The sequence below is a fragment of the Hyperolius riggenbachi genome, chromosome 8 (assembly GCF_040937935.1).
Source record: "Hyperolius riggenbachi isolate aHypRig1 chromosome 8, aHypRig1.pri, whole genome shotgun sequence".
Classification (NCBI taxonomy): Eukaryota; Metazoa; Chordata; class Amphibia; order Anura; family Hyperoliidae; genus Hyperolius; species Hyperolius riggenbachi.
This window is the reverse complement of record NC_090653.1, coordinates 236,057,888-236,085,144: the sequence shown is the minus strand read 5'-3', so window position 1 is coordinate 236,085,144 and position 27,257 is coordinate 236,057,888. Positions and strand designations below refer to the sequence as shown.

The 27,257-nt window shown below is 44.8% G+C and overlaps 1 protein-coding gene across 1 annotated transcript in view; it reads right to left on the bottom strand.

Moving 5' to 3' along the window:
- The window catches only part of GPKOW (G-patch domain and KOW motifs), a 49,098-nt gene that overhangs the window by 15,832 nt on the left and 6,009 nt on the right, over positions 1-27,257 (bottom strand). Inside the window, exons 2-6 of the mRNA XM_068248367.1 lie at positions 15,312-15,469; positions 13,119-13,249; positions 12,873-12,979; positions 6,013-6,214; positions 3,839-3,971 (exon numbers count right to left, since the gene is read on the bottom strand). Coding sequence (XP_068104468.1) covers positions 3,839-3,971; positions 6,013-6,214; positions 12,873-12,979; positions 13,119-13,249; positions 15,312-15,469 — 731 coding nt within the window. The remainder of the gene's footprint in view (positions 1-3,838; positions 3,972-6,012; positions 6,215-12,872; positions 12,980-13,118; positions 13,250-15,311; positions 15,470-27,257) is intronic.

The window sequence follows — 27,257 nt, the reverse complement described above, 5'->3', positions numbered from 1 at the left end:
GACTAAAACCATCAGTAGACTAGTCTAAACTGCTTAGTGAATGGACGCCAATGCATTGCGGAAGTCTGACAGCCACAGTCATGATTTATGAAGGCAAATGCATTGTGGGACTTGTAGTTCCTTAACAGCTGGAGACCCAAGTATGCCCATCACTGACCTAACCTAATCTTTCACCTGAAGGCTTGCTGATGGCTTGCTTCTACTGGTCACCAGCAGGTGGCAGCCTATATTTTCCAGACTAATTGCTTATGCTCTAATTGCAGAAATCAAACCAACAAATGTTGATTTGAGTAATACCTTTAATGACTAACTGTACATGGTTAATAACAAGCTTTCGAAACATTAAAAGGTGCCCTTGCATCAGGCAATGATGAGCAGATTTGACCAAGAGACAGATCTCTCTCTGATCGAATCTGATCGGAGGTAGATCTGTCAGCTGCCCATACACCGCAGGCCGATTCCCAATCCATGTCAGCATGAAATCTCATGGTAATCGTCTGAGTCCGCCTCCGTTCCCTAGTGTATAAATGTGTGCGTTTATACATTACCTGTCCTGTGCCGCGGTGCCCATCTTCCCACTTCGCTGCTCTTCCATTAGCCCTATACACGCTGGTGTGGCGCATGTGACGCCACACACATGCTGCCGTGCTATGCGCCGGCACCGTGTATGAGGCTAATGGAAAAGCGGCAGATTCGGGAGACGACGGGCACCGTGACACAGGACAGGTAATGTATAAATGCACACTTGTACATTTATACACTGGGGAAACAGCGCCGGGGGTTTGGTTGTGTTCGTCGCTCCATCCTGATATTGCTTGCCGTTACCGCCGTGCACCTGACCGAGCAAGGGGGCTCTTCATCTTGCAGCGTCTGACTAATTCATGCCACTTCGCCCCATAATTGGTTGCATCGTCGATCAAGCATGTACTTGGCAGCAGCGATTTTCATCCGATTTAATTATAATTGAATCGGATGGTCGATCGGCCACCAAGTCGCCTGATGTATGGCCACGTGAAGTTTCTTCTTCAGGCATTATACAGATTTGGATCAAAAACGCATAGTTCTGATTCAGTTCTGTAGAATGCATGAAGGCTTGCAATAAAGCTTGTACAGCTAGTCATTAAATGTCATTTAAATGGACCAGAACTCTTGCACATGACACAAGGAAACCATAACAGAAATGCACCATGTATGTATTTAGAGAGTTTAGCCTGTATAATGCCCCCTTACTAGCTGTAATTTGATCTCCCTGTGTCACCTGACTCCCTATGGCAGATAAGCCCATTTCAAAGTACAGGCTGTAAACATGTCTGCTTCCATGAATCAGGAAGTAGAAACAATGTAGATTTATTTTAGGATTTGTATCAGCTGTAACAAATACATGTATTTTGTTTAAAGGTAATCATGCTGTAGTGTATCTTTCAGAGCAGAAAGGTGCTCTGAATTCAGGTCCACCTCAAAGTCATTAAACCAGGGGTAGGGAACCTTGGCTCTCCAGCTGTTAAGGAACTACAAGTCCCACAATGCATTGCAGGATTCTGACAGCCACAGTCATAATTAATAAAGGCAAATGCATGCTGGGATTTGTAGTTTTATCACAGCTGGAGAGCCAAGGTTCCCTACCCCTGCATTAAACCAACGATTATCGGTTTGAAGTCTGCATTTCTGCTCCACAACTAACACTGGACCATACTTCACTTAAAGGATAATTACACTTTTGAGATAAAATGGATATAAATGTAAGCTGGAATGAACCTCAATGGATTTTAGTTTAGTTTTATATACAGTACTGCAATTATTTATGGTGAATATCTTTATCAGCCTGACGATTCTGCTTCCAAATACACAAACCAAAGAGCATTTCACAGTGTTTCTAACAGATATGTGGGGAGCCTGACTGGAGAAGAGATTAGGGTAGACAGGTCTGTTGCTGCCTCCTCTGATAAACTACCACTTTCTAGTATTGGTGTAGGTACAATGCAATTGTCCATAAATGCTTCTGTGTAGAATTATATTTCAGAGAGTGAGTTGTAAGTACAAATCTAATAGCACTATATAAAATGGTACAACCTAACCATGACTTACAGATTGCTTCTCATGCAGCCAAAGTAACAGCTGTTTAAACCCTTTATCAGCCATGTAGAAGCTGCATTAAGGTCCGTACACACGCCGGACTTTAGGCAACGACGGGTCCGTCGTTGCCTCCCGGCGGATCGCTCAGAAACAGCCGTATCAGTCTGACGACAGAGCGTACACACGCCGGACTGTCGCTGGCACGCCCACCCAGCGGGAGGCAACGACGGACCCGTCGTTGCCTAAAGTCCGGCGTGTGTACGCTGCTTTACCAGCACACAAACAACAAGGTGCTGAAAATCCTCCCGACTGTTACAAGAGGCAGTTGGTATCACATGATCGCACTGCTGTCATTCTCTCACCCCAACACATTTCCCTGATAAGATCAGTATAGCAACAGAGTATGATGGCAGGAGCACAATTACATGACAATCATCACAGTGATCATGAATTGACATAAAACATAATGAGATAAGCATTTATATGCACAATCCCAGTCCTGCAAGGAACTAGCCAGTGTTCTTTTTTTACACTGTAAGGGTTAAGAATCCATGGTTCTAAATGACAGTTCCTCTGAAGTAGGACTGCAGCTTAACTTACACTGATAGCTAAACTGAAGTTTTAAAACTTTGTGAGGATGAGAAAACACACATCTATGTGCAGGGTACAAACAACGTTCTGTCAGTTCGGTTACTGTCAGAAATTAGATAAGGGGGTTAGTGTGTTAGGCACTAGGAGCACAAGGTTAGTGTTAGGCACTAGGAGCAGAGGGTTAGTGTTAGGTACTAGGAGCGCAAGGTTAGTGTTAGGCACTAAAAGGAGGGTTAGAGTAAGGCATTAGATAAGGGGGTTAGTGTTAGGCACTAGGAGCAAAGGGGTAGTGTTAGGCACTGGGAGCAAAGGGGTAGTGTTAGGCACTGGGAGCAAAGGGGTAGTGTTAGGCACTAGAAGGGTGATTAGTGTTGGGTACTAGGAGCGCAAACTTAGTGTAAGCCACTAGGAGGGGGGTAAATGTGCCACTTGTAAATAGTCTGGATCGCCCAGGTGCCTGTTAGCAGAGACAAAAGTGCAGTACAACATCATAAGAAGTACCTCAGGGATAATGGCGAACACCCTATAAATGCATTTCTAGGTACTTGACTACATACAGAGTTCAGCATATCCAGTATATACACGACATACAGCAAATGTTTAATTATGGGACTTGGCTGCAGGGAACTACAAGATAGAGCAGATGGGGAACTCCCTTAGTATAACAGGCTAAGCTAAGTCGTCTAACAAAGAAATCTGCTGCTACATAACTAATTACAAATCAGAGAGTTGTAGAAATGATAGACTTTCCCCAGCACACACGTTTCAGTGGTAATAAATGCCTTGTTCATACAGTGTCAGGCTGGATAAGGCCCAGCATTCACACACAACAGCGTGAATCAGTAACCATTCTGTAAATATGTATCCAGGTAACCCAATGATTAGTGCTGCAGGCTCTGCAGGGCTCGGAGTTGTAAAGCTGACTTGGATCCAGCCGGCAGTATCTTATCTGTACCCGGACACAGCTGCGGACACATGTGCAGCTATAAACTGGAGCAACGCCCATCATATGACTGCCTATTAGCCCAGCCTGGCCTGATGTAATTAGAAGGAGTGGATGGGTCAGGGTTACATAATCAGTGTAATAAAGCAGAATGGGTACAAACGGGTGCGAGCTTGGTCTTGTCGCTTCCAGTGTTCATGCATGGGTGGAGAAATACAAGCTTGTACTCACTGAGATCCTTGGCATATTTTGTGTATTCTGCGCTGCTGACCAACTTTATGGAAAACTGGGAAACTGTGACCACTTTTCCTCCAATGGCCAGCTTCACCATGGCTCGGCAGTTGTCTGCATCAATTCCCTCCACCTGGGATGAGATAGACATAGAAAAGAAAAAAACAAAGACGTCTTATATGTACAATGAATCAGTGTCCAGGGGAAAGGGTGCTGTGCAGATTCAGCCAGTCAGCTGTTGGTGGCACTAGAAGGTGTTAAAGGACAACTGAAGTGAAAGAATTATGGAGGCTGCCATATTTATTTCCCTTTAAAGTGGACCTGAACTCTTGAACAAGGACAGAAGGGAAACGTAGAGAAATGTATCCTGTATATATTTCGAGAATGTCTAATTCCCCCTCATTTGTGTCTAATCACAAATTGTAATCTGATCTCTCCCGTGTCACATGACTGCCATAGACAGATAAGCTCATTGAAAGCACAGGCTGTAAACAATATGTCTGCATCTATGAATCAGGAAGTAGACACACTGCAGAATTATTTTGGGATTTGTATCAGCTGTAACAAAGAAATTTTTGTTTGCTTAAATGTTATTATGCTGTTGTGCATCTTTTAGAGCAGGGAGGAGTTCAGAGTTCAGTCCCGCTTTAAAAGGATACCGGAAGTGACATGTGACATGATGAGATAGACATGGGTATGTACAGTGCCTAGCACACAAATAACTATGCTGTTTCTTTTTTTCTTACTCTGCCTGAAAGAGTTAAATATCAGGTATGTAAGTGGCTGACTTAGTCCCGACTCCGACAGGAAGTGACTACAGTGTGACCATCACTGATAAGAAATTCGCCTTATCTCTTTCTTGCTCTCAGAAGCCATTTTCTGCTAGGAAAGCGTTTTATAGTTGGAATTTCTTATCAGTGAGGGTCACACTGTAGTCACTTTCTGTCTGAGTCCGGACTGAGTCAGCCACTTACATACCTGATATTTAACTCTTTCAGGCAGAGAAAGAAAAAAAGGAACACAGCATAGTTATTTGAGTGCTAGGCACTGTACATACCCATGTCTATCTCATCATGTCACATCGGGTATCCTTTAAGCAATACCAGTTGCCTTGCTATCCTGCTGATCCTCTGACTCTATAGACCCTGAACAAGCATGCAGTAGCATACTTAGTACCAAATGTGCTGTAACAGAAAACTAGGCCCCGATTAATAATCCAATATACTTCGGTTACAGATTTTGCTGCTGTTCCATCTTACAAAATTGTCTACTTCTGTTCACATTGCAGAATTGATTCAGCAGCCCTTATTGGTACACATTGCTCACAGATGGCATCAGCACCTGAACAGAGAGAATTATGAGCATACAGAGAGTCTGTTTTAACCCTACAGAGGAAGTGGGAATAGTTTGAAGACTGTACCTTCTTAAAGCGGACCTGAACTCAGAACTTCCTCTCTGCTCTAAAAGATAAGCAACAGCATAATAACCTTTAAAGCAGTCATCAAGCAACCTCTACTGCTACCCATAGTACTACTTATCCTGGGCTTCTTCCAGCTCCTGGCAGCGGCTATGTCCTTTGCCGCAGCTCTGCTGGCCCCAGTTTCCCAGCGGTGCGCAGGGCAACCTCCAGGTCATCCTCTACTGCACCTGCGCTAGCGCCGCTATAAATCTCCTCCACGTGGTCCGAAACATACTGCACAGGTGCAGTAGTTCTGCGATTTGACAAAGCCATGTGTGCCGAAACGTTGTGCTTTTTGTGGCTGTTACCACTAATAAATTAAGCTAATATTGCAAAATCCAGGCAGAGACCCAGCTTTTTCCACCCTGTGGGATCCGGGTGTATGCTGGTTGACTCCCTGGTGCAACGACTGTCCTTGGTGCTACAACTGTCAGTGGTTGGAGCTCTGGGGCAATCCTTTTTTGTAGTCTAATCCAGTCAGAAACACCTGATCTGCATATGCATGTTCAGGGTCTATGGCTAAAAGTATTAGAAGCAGAGGATCAGCAGGACAGCCAGGCAATCTGCATTGTTTAAAATGGAATAAATATGTCAGCCTCCATATCCATCCCACTTCAGTTGTACTTTAAACTGCTTGTGGCCACTTTCAGGTTCCAAATGACGTTCACAATTTAAACATTCGATTGCACAATACAAGTCACTAGTGTAACCTCACCTTCCCATACAGATCTCTGTGGGCACCACTCTCTATTAACACTGCGCTTCCAGTGCCCAATCCTTTTGACTCTTCCGCAGGCTCCTCCCCAGGCTTCAAAGGTCTGCGGGGTTTCTGCGGTTCCAGGTCCCGCAAAGCAGATCGGTCAGCACCTAAGCCCAGACCCTTGGGGCGCAGCTTCTGTTCCAACGGCTTAATGTCCCTAAGCAATAAACATATTCACAAAATGTTCGCCAACATTAAACACATTCGTGCAATGTTAACCGGAGATTAAAGAGGAACTTAAACCAAGGATTGAACTTCATTCCAATCAGTACCAAATACCCTCTTTCCCACCAGAAATCTTTACCTTTTCTTGAATCAGGGGGTCTGTATGGCTGATATTGTAGTAAAAAACCCCTCCCACAGTGTGATGTCATGACAGTTTGCTATCTGTGAACCGTGATGCATTGTGGGGAAAAAACTGCTTTTTCCAACTGCCAAGCAAGCAGCATCTCCCTCTCTGCGTAGAACTCTCAGCAACAAACATTCTGTACAGATCACCTGGCAGAAGATGTCACCAACAGGGATACATTTCAGGATGTGAATCAGGGAGAGAAAAGACATTACAATAGGTAGACGCTGACTAAATATCTATACATAAATATTGTATAGAATAAGCAATTTTATTAATCATGTTATTTTCCCTACAGTTGCTCTTTAAATGGTCTTAGACTGTTTTCAGCCTGCGGCCCCATTTCAATGACACAGAGTACAGAGCCACATTTATCATGAAGGAAAAACCTCAAAACTTCGAAGCGTATTTATAAAACTGCAGAAAGAACCCTAGTGTAGGTGCTGACTAAACCTGCAGGAATGTATAAATGCTGACATTTAGTAAAAAGGCCAGGAATAATGTAGTATGAAAAAAAAATGCCACAGCAAGGTAAAGCAGTATTTCCCTACTTCCTACTAGCTCCAGTGGATCACATGATGTTTAACAATGACCAATGAGAGAGTGGGTAAATATTACTGGCCTCTTATTGAAACAATGGCTGTGATTTGTGGAAGTGGCTTGCATTTGGAATTAGGACAGGTATGTGCATGCATTTATATCAGTATATTGTGGAGAGTAAAGGCTCATACACACAGTCTATAGTCTTTGGAAAATGAAAGATCACAGACCAATTTTACCCCCTTCCATGTAGTATGAGAGCCATACCTGCACAGTCTATTCTATGGAGCTGAACTCCCCATCTGATAAAATCTTTGCAAGATGCTGCACACAAAGATGCTGTAGACATTCAAAAGATCAGTATCTGAAAAAGATCTGTTCCTGCAAAAGATCCGTTCCTGCAAAATGCATTCATAGTCTATGATGTCTGCAGATCATCATACACACCTTATTTAACAGACATTCATCTGCAGATCAGATCCACCAGGATGGATTTTCAGATCTGCAGATGATTGTCTGATCTGCAGATGAATGTCAGTTAAACAAGGTGTGTATGATGATCTGCAGATCTCATAGACTATGAATGCAATTTGTAGGAAAGGATCTTTGGCAGGAACAGATCTTTTGCAGATACTGATCTTTTGTATCTGTACAGCATCTTTGTGTGCAGCATCTTGCAAAGATTTTTTTCTGATGTGGAGTTCAGCTCCATAGAAAAGACTGTGTAGAATATGGCTCTCATACTACATGAAGGGTGGTAAGATTGGTCTGTGATCTTTCATTTTCCAAAGACTATAGTCTGATGTGTGTATGAGCCTTTAGAACCTCAATGGGGTTGTGATTGCTGTCCTGTGTCTCTGTGTAGGAGAATATCCATTCCCATCACTCCACACAGGAAATGGGAACTCTCGTCAAAAGTGGAGACCGCAACAAAAAGAGTGAAGAAGCGTTAGAATTATTGACCAGTTTTTATTGACAACTAGTTTTCATACCAAAGCCATGAAGGTCCACAGAGCCCCGAGGGGGGGGGGGGGGGGGGGGAATACACTGAGCAAAACTAACATGAATACAAAAAAACTAAGCTAAGCTTGGAAGCTAAGCCGCAACCTGGGAGGTACTTCCTGGGTCACGGCTTAGCTTCCGATTGGAACGCGGGGGAGCGTGCATTGAATGACATACAAAAGGTAAATAGACGGCTAGCAACAAGGAGACTGTCGCTAGCCGGGCACTTTTTACAGGGGGGCACAGGAGACCTCAGGGGGAACTAGAGGCAGCAATAGCGAGACCCAGAGGCATGTCATTATGCACAGGACATGCCTCTGTGGTCTCTTAAGATTTCAAATACCCGCCTCGGGTTCTCTTTAAGGCCACTCGTCCCTTGCCATCTCCCCAGGTGGCTCAGGTCCCCCCCAATTCAGCTGAAAGCCTGGCCAAGTCGCGCATGTGCAGCTCGGCGCGCTTCCCGTCGTACTACCAGGGACGGGAACGCCACGGGGGAGCACACCTGGCGCGCATGTGTGATGAAGCACAACTTGGCCAGGGTTTTGGGCTGCATTGATAGGGACCAAAGACACCCGGGTAGACGGCCTTAAAGGAGTCATCAGTGAAACTTAAAGTGAACCTCCGGACTAAAAATCTACTCAGCAGAACTGAAAAGGCTTGGTGTTTCTTTAACAGTTTCACAGCATCAGAACTGCATTTTTAACTAAGCTCCACCCATCAAACAAAAAAAAAAAAAGCCCAGGCTTTTTTTCCCTGATGCTGTGCAGAGCATGATGGGATTTCCTATGTTATTCACGTTGCCTAGCAACTGGAAGAGGTGCTCAGGACACAGGACAGTTGGAACTGTGTCACATGCTCCGTCGCCTCCTTTCAACCAAAAAGATGGCTGCCATCATGAAATCAAACATTTGCCTGTTCTTTTAAAACAGGGTGGGTAAGAGATTATATTACCTATTTTAATTAACATAACTAATGTAACTTAATGACAGTATGTTTGTTTAGGCTGGAGTTCCTCTTTAATGAAATAAGTGCTACTTACCGGGGGCTTCCTCCAGCCCCAAGCTCCCAGCATGTCTCTCGCCGCAGCTCTCCCTGCAGCCGTTCGCCGCAGCTCGCTCCCGGTCTGCGTCTGCGCAGTCAGCTCCGGCCCACGTGGCGGTGATTGATAGCGCCGCTCACGCAGACGCAGTACAGGCCGACCTGGAGGTCGCTCTGACGTCATCGCCGGGGACCGGGAGCGAGTTGCGGCGAATGGCTGCAGGGAGAGCTGCGGCGAGGGACATGCTGGGAGCTTGGGGCTGGAGGAAGCCCTCGGTAAGTAGCACTTATTTCATTAAGTTTCCCCCAATGACTTTTAAGGAAACCCCAGGTAAGTATGGAACCTGAGACAAGTCCCTTTAAAATTACCAAACTGAATACTGCATGTGGTAAAAATCTTTATGAATTGTCATGTAGTTTTTTTTTAGTAAATTCCCAAAACTAACACCCCATGTGAGAAAATGTTAGGGAATACTCAGAAATATTTTATCACATTAAGGTAAATAACCAAACATGATTTTTTTACTGAACAGGTCTTAGTGTACTGAGACCAATATCTTTGTTTGGCTGTGCACATAGATGGGTCTTTTTTACGTTTGGCTGGAGTTTGAATTAAAAGCAGGCAATCAATGATACCTTTATGAAGGAAACAATGTAAAGAAACACGTATTGGCAAAAGGAAGGAAGTCGCTTTTAATGACTCTGTGGCCTCACAGAGTAGTCTGTACTTCATGCGCCTGCACTGGCTACAGAACTGTGGTCATGCCTAATCTGATCGGACTGCTCGGAATCTACACTTTTTGTGATCTGCTGTGGCTGAGCCATCATCTAGGACAGCCTTTCTCAACCTTTTTACCCCGGAGGAACCTTGCAAATAACTTTTGGATCTCAAGGAATCTGCAAACAATTTTTTTGATCTCGAGGAACCCCTGCATTTATTTTGCAGAAGGCATGGTCTTTAAAAGCAGGTGCGGCTGCCACCTATTACAGTGCCACTCATTATATGGTCTCCATATCCTAGTGCTTTTTAATAATGTGCTCATTATTATTCTGACACCTAATGTAGTGCTTATTTTTACAGTTCCCCCTATTATAATGTGCTCTATTATACTTCCCCCCCCCCCCCCCCCCGATGGGGGGGAAATGCCCAGGAACCGCCGCAGAAGACTCAAGGAACCCTGGCTGAGAAAGACTGATCTAGAAGATAGGTAGTATTGGGAGTTGGCGTTTATGAGCAGAAGCACATGGTTTTTCATTATGCAGAAGTTAAAGAGACACTGAAGCGAGAATAAACCTCGCTTCAGAGCTTATATTCAGCAGGGGCGTGTGTGCCCCTGCTAAAACGCCGCTATCCCGCGGCTAAACGGGGGTCCCTTACCTCCCAAATCCCCCGCTGCAAAATCCACGACCAACTTGGTCGTAGATTTTGCTGCTGTTGAGGCAGGGCTAACGGCTGCAGCCCTGCCTCTCAGCACGTCTATCAGCGGCGCATCGCTGCCTCTCCCCTGGCCCTCTTTAGCGAAGGAAGACTGAGAGGGGCGGGGGAGAGGCGGAGATACGCGCTGATAGACGCGCATGGAGGCAGGGCTGCGGCCATTAGCCCTGCCTCACCAGGAAGAGATCCCCGGGACTCCACGAGGGGATTTGGGAGGTAAGGGACCCCCGTTTAGTCGCGTGATGGCAGCGTTTTAGCAGGGGCACACATGCCCCTGCTGAATATAAGCTCTGAAGCGAGTTTTATTCTCGCTTCAGAGTCTCTTTAAGGAGGCCATACTAAGTCGTAAATGACTGATGTCACAATTTAATCAGAGGAACTGACATTACCTATCGGACAGGACTTTTATTTTTTGCTGGTTATTCCAGGGCTTGTATCTATGCAGAAGGCCCTAGAGCCAGTCCCCCTGCCAATGCTGCTTTTTTCCCGGGGGCCCTGTGCAGAGTATTATCACAGCAAAGCGCTATCACTCACCTCTCCAGCTGGCACACGCCCTTCTTCTTCATACATATGAATCAGAAGCCAGGAGATTTGGGCGCAGGGTAAAGCCGATATACGGATTACTCTGCCTCTGCACAAGTCCCAGCAGCGCTAATTACTATTCCCCCTCCACGCCGGAAAATGGATAGTGGGGGAAAGAGGTAATTCGGCTTCCAGCTATTGCTGGCGGACGAATTACAGTGTTTTTATAGTAATTTGTACTCCGTCTTTTGACGGCGCTCAAATCACTCACTGAGCGCTGCTATAGTTGTAATTTCTATTACGATCTTTAGCCGCACCGGCTGCACCCAAAATCACCTCTGCGGTTTTTACAGCACTCGCTCCTCTGTGCTGCCGTCATCTTCTGGTGTCCCTGTGAGCCAGTGGTGTACATGAGCATGCACATGCCAAAAGGTCACTGCGAGCAATGGGAGAGGACCGCCGAACAGAGGAAGGAGTGCTCCGGGAGGAGAGGCAAGTATCGCTGCCTTATTGCTATGCATGGGGCCCTGGGGAGACCACCATTAGCAAGGGGGACACCAGGGGGATCGGGGTAAATGATTTTTAACAGATTTTTTGCTGGACTCACTCACTTTAAAACAATGAATGGGCAGTGTGTGGCAGTAATCATCCCCACTAATCAGATGTCGATCAGAGAGGGAACTAGGTTTTGGGCACGTCAGGAGAAAGTCTGCCAGTGTATGGCTGAATAACTGTCTGTCCTCCTAACAGGTCAGTGCCCATTGTATCTGTCGTCCTCATCTTCACAATTGACCAGTGACATCATAGAAATAATTATTTCCCTTTAAAGGACAACCGAGGTGACATGTGACATGATGAGATAGACATGGGTATGTACAGTGCCTAGCACACAAATAACTATGCTGTGGTCCTTTCTTTCTCTTCCTGAAAGAGTTAAACATCAGGTATGCAAGTGACAGTTTCTGTAGAAATGGTATACAACTGAACTGGCCAGCTGCTGCAGTTAGACCTTATCCCAAAAGTCTCTACAAATCCAATAGCTCAAAACTGCTGCACTGAAGCTCCAAGATGCCACATTGGTACTGGGATGTCCCCTCCTTCCTTTCCTGCAGTGTATTACTCACAATATGAATGAACAATATGAAGAAAGCAGAGAAAACAGGGGACTCCCTCAGTTTCAAGCAATCTTGATCCAACTTTAATGTAAAAAAAAAAAAAAGTGCATATACAGGAAAGTAATAATACACTCACTTCTGTGGGTCCTAATTCCAATAGGACCCACTGGCTAAAACCGCTTCCCACCTGGGTGATACTCAAAACCATTTCCAAAGTGCAGGGTGCTCGTGTTGCTCGCTCTCAACCTGACCGGTTTCGGCTTCGTGCCGTCATCAGGGTATGACGGCAGGAGGCCGAAACCTGTCGGGTTGAGAGAAGGCAACACGAGCACCCTGCACTTTTGAAACGGTTCTGAGTGTGAGTGTATTATTACTTTCCTGTATATGCACTGTGTTTTTTACATTAAAGTTGGATCAAGATTGCTTGAAACTGAGGGAGTCCCCCGTTTTCTCTGCTTTCTTCATGTTGTGAGTGAAACACTTTGCGCTGACTGAATCGGAAAGGCTTACAATCGCTACGGTTTGCTTTTTAACATAGGAATCGCGGTAGGTCATTTCCACTACCGCGGTTCGTTTTACAGGAACGCAAACGCGCGGCGGAACGATTATTGCCGCGATTTTGCTATGCAGTGCATAGCAAAATCGCGACCGCAAATGTCGGGAAATCGCCGCAAACTTTTGTACTTTTGCGATTCAGCAATCGCTAGCGTTCAGCATGAACGCTAGCGACTGCTAGTGGAAAAGGGCCCTCAATGAGTTTTATAATGCCCACATGACAGACATATGAAAGTCAGCAAGCATGCAATTAACTTACTGTTTAAATGTCTTTCCAATTCCTTCTCCCGCCTTCCAGCCCATTCCCCTCAGCATGGCCATCCCATACTGTTCTACAGGAACACTTTCATAGTCTGCAGACTCAGCCTGGAGGAGAGAAGGGTGACTGGTCAGCGTCAGGCTTGCAGCAGCTATCTAACAATCTACAAATGCCACAGCTCAGAAGGCAGATAACAATGCACATGTCAGCCAAGCTTAGAAAGATATTCTGAAACAGCAAACGTACAGATTCTGGCCTCAGATCAACATTCACTTTGTCTCCGTCTTCAAACCCATTAGGAACTCTGTTCTGCATGAGCAAAGGAATGCTCATCGTCTGGGCCGGCCCATCATCTTTCTGCTCCGCCTTCCGAGACTCTGAAAAGAAAAAAAGATTTATAAATGAATAAATGCACAGCAGGAAGACAAACCATGGTTGCATTAAGGTTATATAGTACAAACAAGTTAAAGGGGCACTACAGCAAATTTTGGCTACCGGGATAACCCATGTAAAAGAAACACATTAGGTAGTGTATCTAGTTATAAATGCCGGCTGGATATGATCATCTTACAGATCCTGGCATCACTAGAATGCTACATCCTCCTCTGTTCAGCTATACACCATTTAGATACAAGTCTGGACTGTAGGCTGGCTCCTCAGCAGCAAGTAGTATGGATAGCTTAGGTACATAAACAGGAAGCTGCTTGTTTATTTACATAAGTTACCTATACTTGCCGCTGATGAGCCAGCATTACAGAACACACACAAGGAGAGTATAGAAACAGCTGAACAGAGAAGGACGTCGCTTCTCTCTAAATTAGTCAAAGTTGACAGGCCCTCCAGTGAAGATAGACGTGTGCTGGACTGATATGGTGCTGTAGTCCAGCAGCACCCCAAACAGAAAAAGCAGAGATCAGCAGCACCCCATTGCTGTATTAAAAGCTATTTATTTCATAAAAGCCCAGGGACAGTGATGGACGCCGTTTTGGAGTTATGCTCCTTCCTCAAGCGTGAGCCTACACATCAACGTGGTGCTGCGGATCTCTGCTTCTCTCTAAATGACGGCCATGATCTGTAAGAGGTGCTATAAATTATACTATCCAGCCGGCATTTGTAAACACACTACCTAAAATGTGTTTCTCTTACTATTACAAACATGCTACTAGGGTTATAAGGTTATCCCAATAGCCAAATTTTCACTGTAATTCCCCTTTAAAAGGAGTGCAGTCACTTTAGAGAAAATCACACTAGAGAGACTTCACAGAAATTACAAAAAACAAACAGTACACACTAATGGGGTATACCCAAGCAACATGGTGCTTGTTGCCCACAATGTTGTCCTTATGGCCAAGGACGATCCTTAACAGCAACGATAACTGAAGGTGTATATGCACCTTTGCAGTCCGATGCACACTGCTTTTCTCACTTCCTGCATTGCCCTATTATTTCATGTCTTGCTGTACTCATGCGTGTGCAGTAAAGCCACAGCATTGTCCTGGGACTACCAGGTAATCAGACACTTTGGTAAAATTAATTGCTTCAATGCATAGTTTAGGCATGCCGTCACAAGAGTGGACTGGTAGAGGAGAAGCATATATTTTGCAGGGCAACGGACACAGCTGTGTGGCAGAGGAGGAGGAGCATATCCTATGCGGGGAAGCGGACACAGCTGTATGGCAGAGGAGGAGGAGCATATCCTATGTGGGGAAGGGGACACAGCTGTGTGGCAGAGGAGAAGCATATCCTATGTAGGGAAGGGTACACAGCTGTGTGGCAGAGGAGAAGCATATCCTATGTGGGGAAGGGGATAACTGTGTGGCAGAGGAGGAGGAGCATATCCTATGTAGGGAAGGGGACATAGATGTGTGGCAGAGAAGGAGACGCATATCCTATGTTGGGAAGCGGATACAGCTGTGTGGCAGAGGAGGAGCATATCTTATGTGGGGAAGCGGACACAGCTGTGTGGCAGAGGAGGAGCATATCCTAGGTGGGGAAGAGGACACAGCTGTGTGGCAGAGGAGGAGCATATCCTAGGTGGGGAAGGGGACACAGCTGTGTGGAGGAGGAGGAGCATATCCTAGGTGGGGAAGGGGACACAGCTGTGTGGCAGAGGAGGAGGAGCATATCCTGTGTAGGGGAGGAGGACACAGTTGAGTGGCAGAGGAGGAGGAGCATATCCTATGTTGGGAAGCGGATACAGCTGTGTGGCAGAGGAGGAGCATATCTTATGTGGGGAAGCGGACACAGCAATGTGGCACAGGAGTAGTTGGAGCCAAGAAGAAATGAGGAGTTTTAACTCTACCTCACTTTACAAATACAAACATTCGCTCCTGGAAAAATGTATCCACTTCCTGTCTGAACAGGAAGTAAGTGAAATGTTCACTGGTTGAACCCAATAAACAGGTCAGTATGAAAAGGTAAATGGTAGCATGTCAGCACCTGCAATGAGCTCTTGCACAGCTTGTGACAGAACGGAGTCCTCCTCAGTCTGTGCACCGCCATTTTCTGCTTCATCTTTGTTCTTGTTGGGCACGGACCATCTATTCTTCTGTATGAGAGGGATCACCAGCGGCTTAGAGACTGGAGCTGGGTTAACGCTACAAAAAACAAAACAAGAAACCAAATTAATAACTAAAATTAGAAATGAAGTGTAAACGAAAAAGTTTGAGATGGAATTTTTAGCTACAGAAACTTCATTTCATAGAAGTAACATTTGGGCACTCTGGCTTGAGATGGCCTTTAAACTAAACTTCACTATAAAATGGGGCCCTAATAAAACAAGTAATGTACTTACGGTACTGATTTTACCTCCATTTTATAATACAGTACTGGTATGTCACCTCCTGTAGGTACAGAATAAGCGGTCATACTAGTTACACAATTTTAGGCTCCTTTGACACTATGGCATCGCAGTACTCTTCCCCGTCACATTTTACATTAATCTCCGAGATGGGCCACAGTACCCGTGGTGCATCGCAATGCGAGGGAAATGCTTTGATAGACACAAACTCTGTAGCGCATTCCCAAACAGTACTGCATGGCGCCTGATTGCATTGGAGTCAATGTTAGTGGTGCAGCACGCACGCACATAGCAGCGAGATTGTGTGAGGCACTTCCTGTCTGGACGTGACTGAGGGGCTAGACGCAAGAGAGGTCTGGCGTCACTTGAGTACATTTTGCCACAGGGACAAATCTGTGTGCAATGGTGCAGTACGATGCGCTGTAGTAGGCTTTTCTGCCGCCTGCAAATGCCACCTTATGTTGCTGCTCTTCCTCCCCTTTGCTCTCCTATAGATTATCAGCCACCACTGTAGCAGTAGCAGCCACTGATTAGCAGCCAAAACTATGCCAGCAGCAGTAATAGCTCAAACCCACTAATGCAAAGCTATGGGGGATTTTTATAAAATCACATCGCTCAAGTGGGATCACACCCATAGCAAAGCTTTTCAAATCACAAGCGCTTAGAGATGGTTTAGTAACATACTGCTAGTGGGTTCCAGTCCTAATGCTACGTACACACATGCGACAACGATCGTTCGTTGAGAACGACGAACGAGCTTTTAATTGATGAAAGAACGACCTGAGTAAAGTTAGTTTTTAAATGTGTGTAACGATCTGATCGTTAGAACAAACGTTACATCAGGTAAAGCAACTATTGCGCCTGCGCATAAAAATGAGAAGTTTCAGGGAGAAATAGTGAAATGCGCATGTCAAGCCTAGTAGGAACGACCGTTTCCAACGATGTACTACTTTTGCAAACGATCGTCGTTGGTTAAAATCCGCCGAGACAGAACTTTCTTTTGTAGCGATTTGGCTCGTTCGTCGTTTGCCTTAATAGTCGGTGGTTCGGTTTTTGTAACGATCGTCGTTGGTAAAGATCGGGGAACGATCGTTACAAACGACTATAGTTGCATGTGTGTACGCACCTTAACAGCGACTGATTAGCAGCTGCCACTGTGCCAACAGTTGGGATGATCAATTATATGCAAATACTTCAGAGTTTATGCAAATGTACGCAGCTTGAAAATGGACCAATCAAGTTCCACCCAGGTTTAAACTGATTGGCCCAATTTCAAGCTGCATATATTTGGCATATTTGCAGCCATTGATTAGCGGCTACCACTATGCCAGCAGCAGTAACAACCACCGATTAGCAGTCTCCACTGTGCCAGCGGTAGCAACAGCCACTGATTAGCAGCTGCCACTGCGCCAGCAGCAGTAACAACCACCAATTAGCAGCTGCCACTGCGCCAGCAGCAGTAACAGCCACTGATCAGCAGCTGCCACTGCGCCAGCAGAAGTAACTGCCACTGATTAGCAGCTGCCACTATGCCAGCAGCAGTAACACCCATTGATAAGCAGCTGCCACTGTGCCTGCAGCAGCAACAGCCACTGATTAGCAGCTGCCACTGTGCCAACAGTTGGGATGATTAATGATATGCAAATACTTCAGTTTATGCAAATGTATTTACATTTTTATGCAAATCTACGCAGCTTGAAAATGGACCAAATCAAGTCCCACCCAGGTTTAAATTTATTGTCCCAATTTCAAGCTGCATATATTTGCATTAAAATGTACATACATTTGCATAAACTCGTAAGTATTTGCATATCATTGATCATTCCTATGCCAGCAGCAGTAACAACCACTGATTAGCAGCTGCCACTGTACCAGCCACAGTAACAGCCACTGATCAGCAGACACCACTGTGCCAGCAGCAGTAACTGCCACTAATTAGCAGCTGCCACTGCGCCAGCAGCAGTAACTGCCACTGATTAGCAGCTGCCACTGTGCCAGCAGCAGTAACTGTCACTGATTAGCAGTCACTGTGATGTGGAAATGTTTTATTTGACAAAATGTCCCAGGCGTAGCGTACCCAACGGCAATCTGCTGAAACTGTGTTTAACGTCGGCCCAATAGTACTCTCAAGAATGGCGAAATGGCCCCAAAAATGTGGGTACCCCTGACTTAGGGGGAAGTATCTGGTGCCTCTACAAATTTAGCACCTGCAAGGTCGGCGTGCAAGGCAGTTTGAGGCAGTTAATTAATCTGTAAGGCAGTGGGGACAAGAGGAGTTAAAACTTATTTCTGGAACGGACTTTGAAAAAGCCAAATAATCCCTTAATACGCTACAGTAATCTTATAAACAGTTTATGAGCTATCAGTAAATCTTAAGGTGGCCACACGCCATACAATTTTTAAAATATCTGTTCCATTCAAGAATAGCAATCAATTTTTCTGACTGATTGTAACAATTCAAAAATCTGACCAGGGACGTAACTAGAAATCACTGGGCCCCCCTGCGAATATTTGGATGCGGCCCCCCATAGGTGTCAAATAATCGTAATAGGACAGCGTTTCACTGTAAAGTAATAGTAATGTGGGCAGCATTCACCAGGAAAATCGTAACGTGGGCAGCGTTCACCAGAAAATCGTAACGTGGACAGCGTTCACCAGACAATCGTAACGTGGACAGCGTTCACCAGACAATCGTAACGTGGACAGCGTTCACCAGACAATCGTAACGTGGACAGCGTTCACCAGACAATCGTAACGTGGACAGCGTTCACCAGACAATCGTAACGTGGACAGCGTTCACCAGACAATCGTAACGTGGACAGCGTTCACCAGACAATCGTAACGTGGGCAGCGTTCACCAGACAATCGTAACGTGGACAGCGTTCACCAGACAATCGTAACGTGGACAGCGTTCACCAGACAATCGTAACGTGGACAGCGTTCACCAGACAATCGTAACGTGGACAGCGTTCACCAGACAATCGTAACGTGGACAGCGTTCACCAGACAATCGTAACGTGGACAGCGTTCACCAGACAATCGTAACGTGGACAGCAGATACCAGAAAATCGTAATGTGGGCAGCGTTCACCAGAAAATCGTAATGTGGGCAGCGTTCACCAGAAAATCGTAATGTGGGCAGCGTTCACCAGAAAATCGTAATGTGGGCAGCGTTCACCAGAAAATCGTAATGTGGGCAGCGTTCACCAGAAAATCGTAATGTGGGCAGCGTTCACCAGAAAATCGTAATGTGGGCAGCGTTCACCAGAAAATCGTAATGTGGGCAGCGTTCACCAGAAAATCGTAATGTGGGCAGCGTTCACCAGAAAATCGTAATGTGGGCAGCGTTCACCAGAAAATCGTAATGTGGGCAGCGGTCACCAGAAAATCGTAATGTGGGCAGCGTTCACCAGAAAATCATAATGTGGGCAGCGTTCACCAGAAAATCGTAATGTGGGCAACAATCACAAAAAAATCGTTGTGGGCAGCAGTCACCAGATAAAAAAAAATGCACCGGTTAAAAAAACCAAACAAAACAATTCACTCACCTGGCAGAAGTCTCCTCTCCTAGCCTCTGGCGTGCAGCTCCCCCGATGATCCTCCTGCAGCACATCTCCCGCGCTGACAGGCAGAGTGCAGGGCTATGGCAAGATGGCTCCCGAAGCCCTGTACTGTAGACAAAAATAGTCTACAGTGCAGGGCTCCGGCAGCCATCTTGCCGTAGCCCTGCTCTGCCTCCCGGGAGACTGCGGGCTGCAGGGATTCAGGGAATGAACTGGCGCAGCGTCTGTTAGACGCTGCGGCCAGTTGAACACCTGGCTGGGGCGGGGTCTCAGAATCGGGCGGGCAGCAGCGCTCCCCTCGCACACCGCTGGCGGGCCCTAGAGGGGCCCCGGGCCCCCCTGCGGTTGATGGGGTCGTATCCCCAGTAGGTACACCGGTGAGTCTGACCAATGTACCACACATACACACACACCTATGTTACATTTTTCTCCAATCATAAATAAAATAATTGAAAGCTCAGAAAAATTTAATTGGAACTGTACATCAATTGACAATCCATCTCACACACACCATACAATTCTTTATAAAGTTGTTCTGAAATTTCCAACATGTCCAATCTCCAAAAATCACACGCCCCACCCACCCAAAAACAAAAAAAACAAAAACGGGAAATTCAATCGGAATCAGAGAAAAGCTCTCGATTTTTCGGGACAATCGATCGACATTATCAATTTGGTGAAAAATTGGATCTTTTAATTGTAGGGCGTGTGGCCACCTTAGGGTCTGCAAACAGAATGCTTAAAATAACAGTCTTTCTGCTACTGGGTAACATCTGAATGTTTGAATGAAGCATTGCTGCATTCAAGGCGAATTTCCACTTCCAGGTTACAAAACAAGTGTAATCATGAGAATTCCCTGAAGCAACCGCAGCACGATATCAGCTGGAATGCTTATTTTCCAAAACGGAGAGGTGAGCAAGTCATAGTTTCCATCACTGAACCCACGCCGGCAGCAATTTCTAACACATGATGAAAGGAAATGACAAGGAGGCAGAGATGGGGAAATAAGAGGAATACTTTGCATTTGTATGAAAAGCAATGATTGTGAATGGGCTAGTCTCCATTACACGCAAATTTTAGCATGCAACCGTACGCGTGAAAAAAAAAGCTGACAGCCTGTTTTATACTTTCACATTCCGTACGCGATTTTTCATATAGAATGCATCAGTTTTCTTTCCGTAAAAAGGAACTTGTCATGTTGTTGCTACGCAGAACATGTAAATTAGGGTCATTGGGAAAATTGAGTGTGAAAATTCACATAAAATGCATGTAAAATACCATACTTTTTTTTTCCATTTTCAGGAAAAAAATTGCATGTTATTTTCATGATGTGAAAAGACAATGCTACAATGGAAACGTAGCCTTAGGGGCATTTGATGGCTGTGTGAGGGTCAGTCATGGGGACTACCTGTTGTCACTAGCTGCAAATCATCAACTGCCATACAAATGAGGTGTCAAAATAGAATCTCTTAAGGCTACTTACACACCAAGACGTTGCGGTTTAGGGGACATTATGGTCGCATAACGTGCCCCTAACGCAACGCATGGTGGTGTGGGAGAGGACGTTAGAGTAAGCCGCGTTAGGCGGCTCTATCCGCATAAGGTCTCCCAGAGTGGCGCTGATTGGCCGGCGGGACCACGTGATGCGGAGCAAGACACTCCGCATCACGTGGTCCCGCCGGCCAATCAGCGGCCGCCAGTGCAGTGCATATTAAGTAGCCATGTGCGCGGCTACTGTAGCAGCATCTCCCCGCCTCCTCTCCGCCCCCCACTGAGCATGTGCAAACAGTCTAACGCGGCTAAAGCCGCTAGAACGCACAGCATGCTGCACTTTCACTACAACGTGCAGCGTTACATGTAACGCAACGTGGGCAGTGTGAACAGCCCACTTGTGTTACATTGCTGTGCGTTGGGGGAGCGTTACAGGCTGCACTAACGTGCACCTGTAACGTCCCACTGTGAAAGCAGCCTTAAAGTACTTCTGAGCTGTATTAAAGTACACCTGGGCTGAGCTGTACCTCTTACTAAGGGCTTTTTTTACACTATGAGCGTTTGCCTATTCTTTTAAGTGCTGGCGATTTTAGAAATCGCCCTAAAAGCGCTTGTGCGATGATTCCCTATGAAAGTGTTCACACATGAGCAATTCAATTCCGATCCACTTTGAAAAGCGCTGCCTGCATCAGTTTTTGAATCAATGAAAGGTATAGGGTAATCGCAAAGCGCTTGAAAAAGAACGTGAACATGAAAGAGTTCACTTCCTGACTGATGGCAGGAAGTGAAAAAAAAAAAAAAAGCTCTGCAAAAGCGCTTAAAAAAGCACTTAGAAAGTGCAGGGAAGGATCTGGAGAGGATCTGGAGGGGGGTAGCTGGGAAACGGCAATAATACCTGCAGACAGCTACTAATACAGACCCTTTCCCAAGCAGAGGGCTATACTCCTGAACTCCAACTAATACCCTCTTTGAGATATTGAAGACCACGATATCTAACACTCAGCAAATTAACAGAGGAAGCACCAGAGGGCTAAGGCACCTAGCATATCCTTGGTATGCTATATGCACAATAATACAATCCTGAATGGGTTAGCTTAACTTTCATACTTATAGTTTGCAACGGTTTAATTATTGTACCCCCGGTCTGACCGGGTGAAGCCGGGCGTGGGACCTCCAGGCCATCACACGCCCTCAACTTCTTCTTAAACTTTTCCCCTATGTCCCCTACTTCTCCCTTTACCTTCTATTCCTCTCTTCTTTAACCTTTTCCTACTCTCCCTGTTCTCCCTAACTATCTATCTTTGTTGTGTGGCTGTTAGCGAGGAGTGGTCTAGCACCTGGCACATGTAGCTGGGCTCTACGCTACTCTGAAATAGTTGATGGGATTAAGCTGTGGTACTGTATAGTTTTGAATTATACTACAGCAGGGTAATTGTTTATTGTGGGTTTACTGAAGTTTATTGTTAGTCACCATGTACCTCCACATGTCCTCTGGTTGTTTGAGACCTGCCGTTCCTAACTCATTGATTGATCACTGGCCCCCCCCTCCCTCCTAAACATTCTAAAGCTATGCCAATGGAGACCCCTTTAAGCATTGTATCCTGGAATGTCAGAGGTCTGCTCTCCCCGTTTAAAAGGTCCCTAATGTTCCAGTATTTACTTAAATATAAACCACATATATTAATCCTCCAAGAGACTCATCTGGATGGTATGCTGACCAAGTCCCTAAAGAAACAATGGGTTGCCACTGCCCTACACTCAACATACTCCTTCTATAGAGGCGTATCCATTCTTCCATATCCAAGTCTTTAACGCATAAAATTATAAGCTCACACATAGACAATGAGGGTAGATTTATAGTTATTAAACTTAATGTGGCAGGGAGGATATTATGTATTGTAGGATTATATGCACCACCACCTTTGCAGATAACTCTACTGGATCTTATTACAGCTGTTTTACAGAAGTTTCTCCCTGCGAAGCTATTAATTATTGGCGATTTTAATGACATCATAAAAATGGGCAGAGACTCCAGCAATCCCTCACGACACCCTAATGCTGGGAATACACGTTTCGTTTTTGCCTTCGTTTTAGCCTTCGTTTCGATTGTGCCTTTTGTCCTTTTCGTTCCCGAAATAATCGAACGTACGGTTAATATCACCACCCACGGTTTCGGTTTTTTTTTCGATTCTGATGGTTTCGTTTTTCCAATAATCGAAGGCTGCAAAGAAACGAAAATCCCTTTTTACAGGGACGGACTAACATAAACGAACATATAATCGATCTGAACAGCCATCAAGCCTACCAATGGCTCGATTAGATGGATAAAGAGAGATAATATCAAACATGTTCGATCACTAGTCGTTCGTTTTTGGGGTCTATTAATCGAAACTATAATGAGATTATGACTATTTTCACATACGTTTTCAACACTCGATTCGTTTACTGAACGAATCGAAGGCTAAAACGAAGGCAAAAACGAAACGTGTATTCCCAGCATAACCCTGATCTATGTGGATGGGCGGATGCTCTTTCACTATGCGAGGTTTGGAGATGGAAAAACTCTCAATCAACTGCATACTCACATTTCTCAACTACACATAGATCAGCAGCTAGGATTGATTTGGCCTTCGCTAATGCAGATTTTCTTCAATGTGTTTCCAGTGCTGTTTACCTTCCGAGTGGCCTCTCTGACCACGCCCCACTGGAAATTATTTGTAAAATCGGGATATACCACAATACAAATTTGTGGAGGCTAGACCCTAAATGGATATCTGACAAAGATATTGGAGACAAAATTACACTTGCTATACAACAATATTGGGAGTTAAATGAAGGCACTGCCTCCGTACAAATGGTCTGGGATGCCTTCAAAGCTAGCATAAGAGGCGAATATATTAATCAGATAACAGCCAAAAGGAAGGAGTATGCGTCTGCTTATACTTCATTACAAGATGCCGAGGAGCAGGCAGCACTGGAACACACAAACAACCCCACAGACTCTACGTATGAATCTCTCATGCAGTCTAAACGCAACCTAAATCTCCATATGTCCGACATTACTAAAACCTCTATTTTGGAATGGAGGCAGTTAACCTTTGAGAAAGGAGATAAGAATGGGAAATTACTTGCTAATATCTCAAGACCTCCAGACGCCCTTTCCAATATCCCTGAAATTAAGCTCTCCACAGGGGATATTACCTCCTCTCCGGCCCATATTTTAAACTCATTCCACTCTTACTATACAGACCTATATAAATCTCACTCCAATTCCAGCCAAGCGCAAATGACCACCCACCTATCTGCTCTTACCCTGCCCACCCTAAATGATGATGTTGCTTCAGCAATGGAACTTAAACATCACAGAAGATGAAATTCTGGATGCTATCGCATCCTTTCCCCCTAACAAATCACCTGGCCCTGATGGAATACCAATCGAATTTTATAAGAGGTACTCACGTATCTTAACTCCTTACTTAAAGAAAACCTACCAACATTGTCTAGAATCAAAACCAACTACCCCCTTCATTCTATAAAGCGCATGTAATTCTTATTTTAAAACCTGACAAGGATCCTTTACAATCGTACAGACCTATCTCCCTATTAAATAATGACTTAAAAATCCTCACCAACTTAATACCTAAAAGAATAAATTTTTCAATCACTGAAGTCGTCAGCCCAGACCAAACTGGTTTTATGCCACATAAAACCACTGATATCAATCTTCGCCACATTCATACCCACTTGTGTGGAGTGACCCAAGACTCCCCCTCCAAAGCTCTCGCTTTTATTGATATACAGAGGGCATTCGACTCTGTTGAATGGCCATACCTTTGGGCCACCCTATCCAAATTAAAGTGGACCCAAACCAAACATTTTTTTAATTAAAAATATTTAGTTGCACCACTCTGACACATACAAAGATAAATAAACACTCCTTCAAGCCTATGAGCATTTCAGTGCATGCTTTTCACCCTCCTCTTTGCATAACTAGGGTTATACAGGTGGCAGCCATTAGCAATTCCTCCTTTGCTGGACACCATCTACTCCACCAGTTTGCCGGAAAAATCCCGGCAATTTGAAAGGAAGGGAGGGGTTCCTCCAATAAATGTAAAATATTTTATATTTTTCATCATGCAGCTGAAAAAATGCTGCTATTTATTATTATAATTTAGAAAATAGATTTTATTTCTGAAATCTTGTATTTTTAATTTGGGTCCACTTTAAATTATGGTGCCAAAATTATATCTTGGATTACCACTATTTATAAATCCCCTGAGTCGCAGATAAAAATTGGTTCTGCACTGAGACAATTAAAATGCATAGGGGTACCAGACAGGGGTGCCCTCTTTCTCCGGCGCTCTTCGCCCTCGCCATGCAGCCGTTAGCATCCGCACTCAGGCAATCTCCCCGCATAACCGGATTTCGGGTGGGGGCGTTGGAGGAGAGGGTATCCCTGTATGCTGACGACTTGGTGGTTTATTTGGAGAACCCTGAAGCCTCAATACTAGGGGTACTGGATGTCTTTAATGCTTTTGCACCAATGTCTGGCCTGAGGGTAAATTGGACCAAATCTCAACTGCTACCACTCAACCCGCTCCCCACACTTAATTCCCCACTAGAGATAGTTTCCAAAACCAAATATCTAGGGGTCTGGATCACTAAAGATGCCTCACAATATCTCGAAAACAACATAATTCCCCTGATACAATATACCAAACAGAAACTTCAGGGTTGGCAGACTCTCCCCTTGTCACTTATAGGCAGAATAAACTTGGTTAAAATGAAATTACTTCCAAAATACTTATATCTCCTCAGAAACTCTCCAATCTGGGTTCCTAAACAATTTATCTCTCAGCTCAACTCAATACTTACTAGCTTTATTTGGCACAATAGAAACCCCACTATTAGCTTAAAAAAGTTGCAGAGACCTTGGACAGAGGGGGGACTAGCTTTCCCAGATCTGTATAAATATTTTATAGCAAGTCAATTAGTGACTGCTAGGTGGTGGCTGGCTCAAGATGACTCTAATGCAGCCATGACCCTAGATGCAGCCACACTTGGTTCCTTTGAAGCACTTAACCAAATAATCTACAGAGGTCTTAAAGCCCCCTATAACTTAACGCAGAATACAAAAACGGTTCTCAGAGCATGGAATATCGCCAATGGCTGGCACTCCTCCCAGAATAAAATATCCCCTAAGACTCCCATATGGAACAACCCAACCCTGGAACAATTCTATAAAATCCCTGACCCCGTAGTGTGGATAACCAAAGGAATAACACATGTTGAGCACCTGATAACGGCTGGAGCTCTAACCCAATTTGATACTCTCAAAGAAAACTTTGTTGCCCAATTCTCATTTCTTCAGGTACCTTCAAATCAGACACGCATTTTCTAAACAATTTGGTAATAATATAGTAAGGGTCGGTCTCTCGGAGCTGGAAGAGACTCTACATAAAGATCATCTCCCAAAAATCCTCTCTGAGATCTATAAAAATGTTATTCTGATCACGGAACCGCATATTTCTGCCTTCAAGCAACCATGGCAGACACTAATACCTAACATAGACGACGAAGATTGGGAAGATGCCTGGATAAAACCCTTTAAATACCTCATTGCCTCTAGGGACAGGCTAATTCAATTTAATTCAATCCTGCATAGATCCTACCTAACTCCTGCTAAGCTCACCAAATTCGACCCCAATACCCCGGTAGCATGCTGGAGGTGTGGCTCAACAGAAGCCGACATAGACCATATCATGTGGCTGTGCCCCGAACTCTCTCCCCTATGGGATGGTGTAAGAGACTTCATAACCAGAGTCACCAAAATAACCATCCCCAATGACCCCTTGGTTTGCATACTGGGCATAGTGTCAGGTATAGCACATCTTAAAGTTCAGCAGACATTGATGGGAATACTACTATACTACTATAGGAAATCCATAATTCTTAACTGGAAGAAAGAGGATCCCCCATCCTTGGCCTTCTGGAAAAAACTGATCAATGATTCTGTACATCTGTATAAGGCAGCATACCTTGCTAGAGGGTGTCCACAGAAATTTGACAAGGTCTGGAAGCCCTGGATCAGCAACAAAAAAACGGCTTGAATACCTTTTTGTTTGTACTTGCTTAATCACAGTATGGTTCTCTATAGAAAATATGTACAATGAACTGTTTGAAGGTGGTTATGGCTGTACTTGACCAAATATATTAGGTTGAACTGATGGGGGGAGGGGGATTGGAGCCGATATAATTGGCTGTCGGCACGGTGTTGAACAATAATACATGTCATGTGGAGTATGTTCATCCCACCTGCGTGTGGGAATGTTTTGTTGTTTGTACTTTATCTTAAAACACTAATAAAAAGAATTTATAAAAAAAAAAAAAAAGAAAAAGAAAAAGAAAGTGCAGGGAAAGGAAATAAATAAAAAATTGCAATAAATCGCTCAGCGCTTGAAATAGCGCTGGCGATTTATAATTTGAACACAGGCTCACTGTGCTGTCACTGCTCATTGTTGGGTGTCCCCCA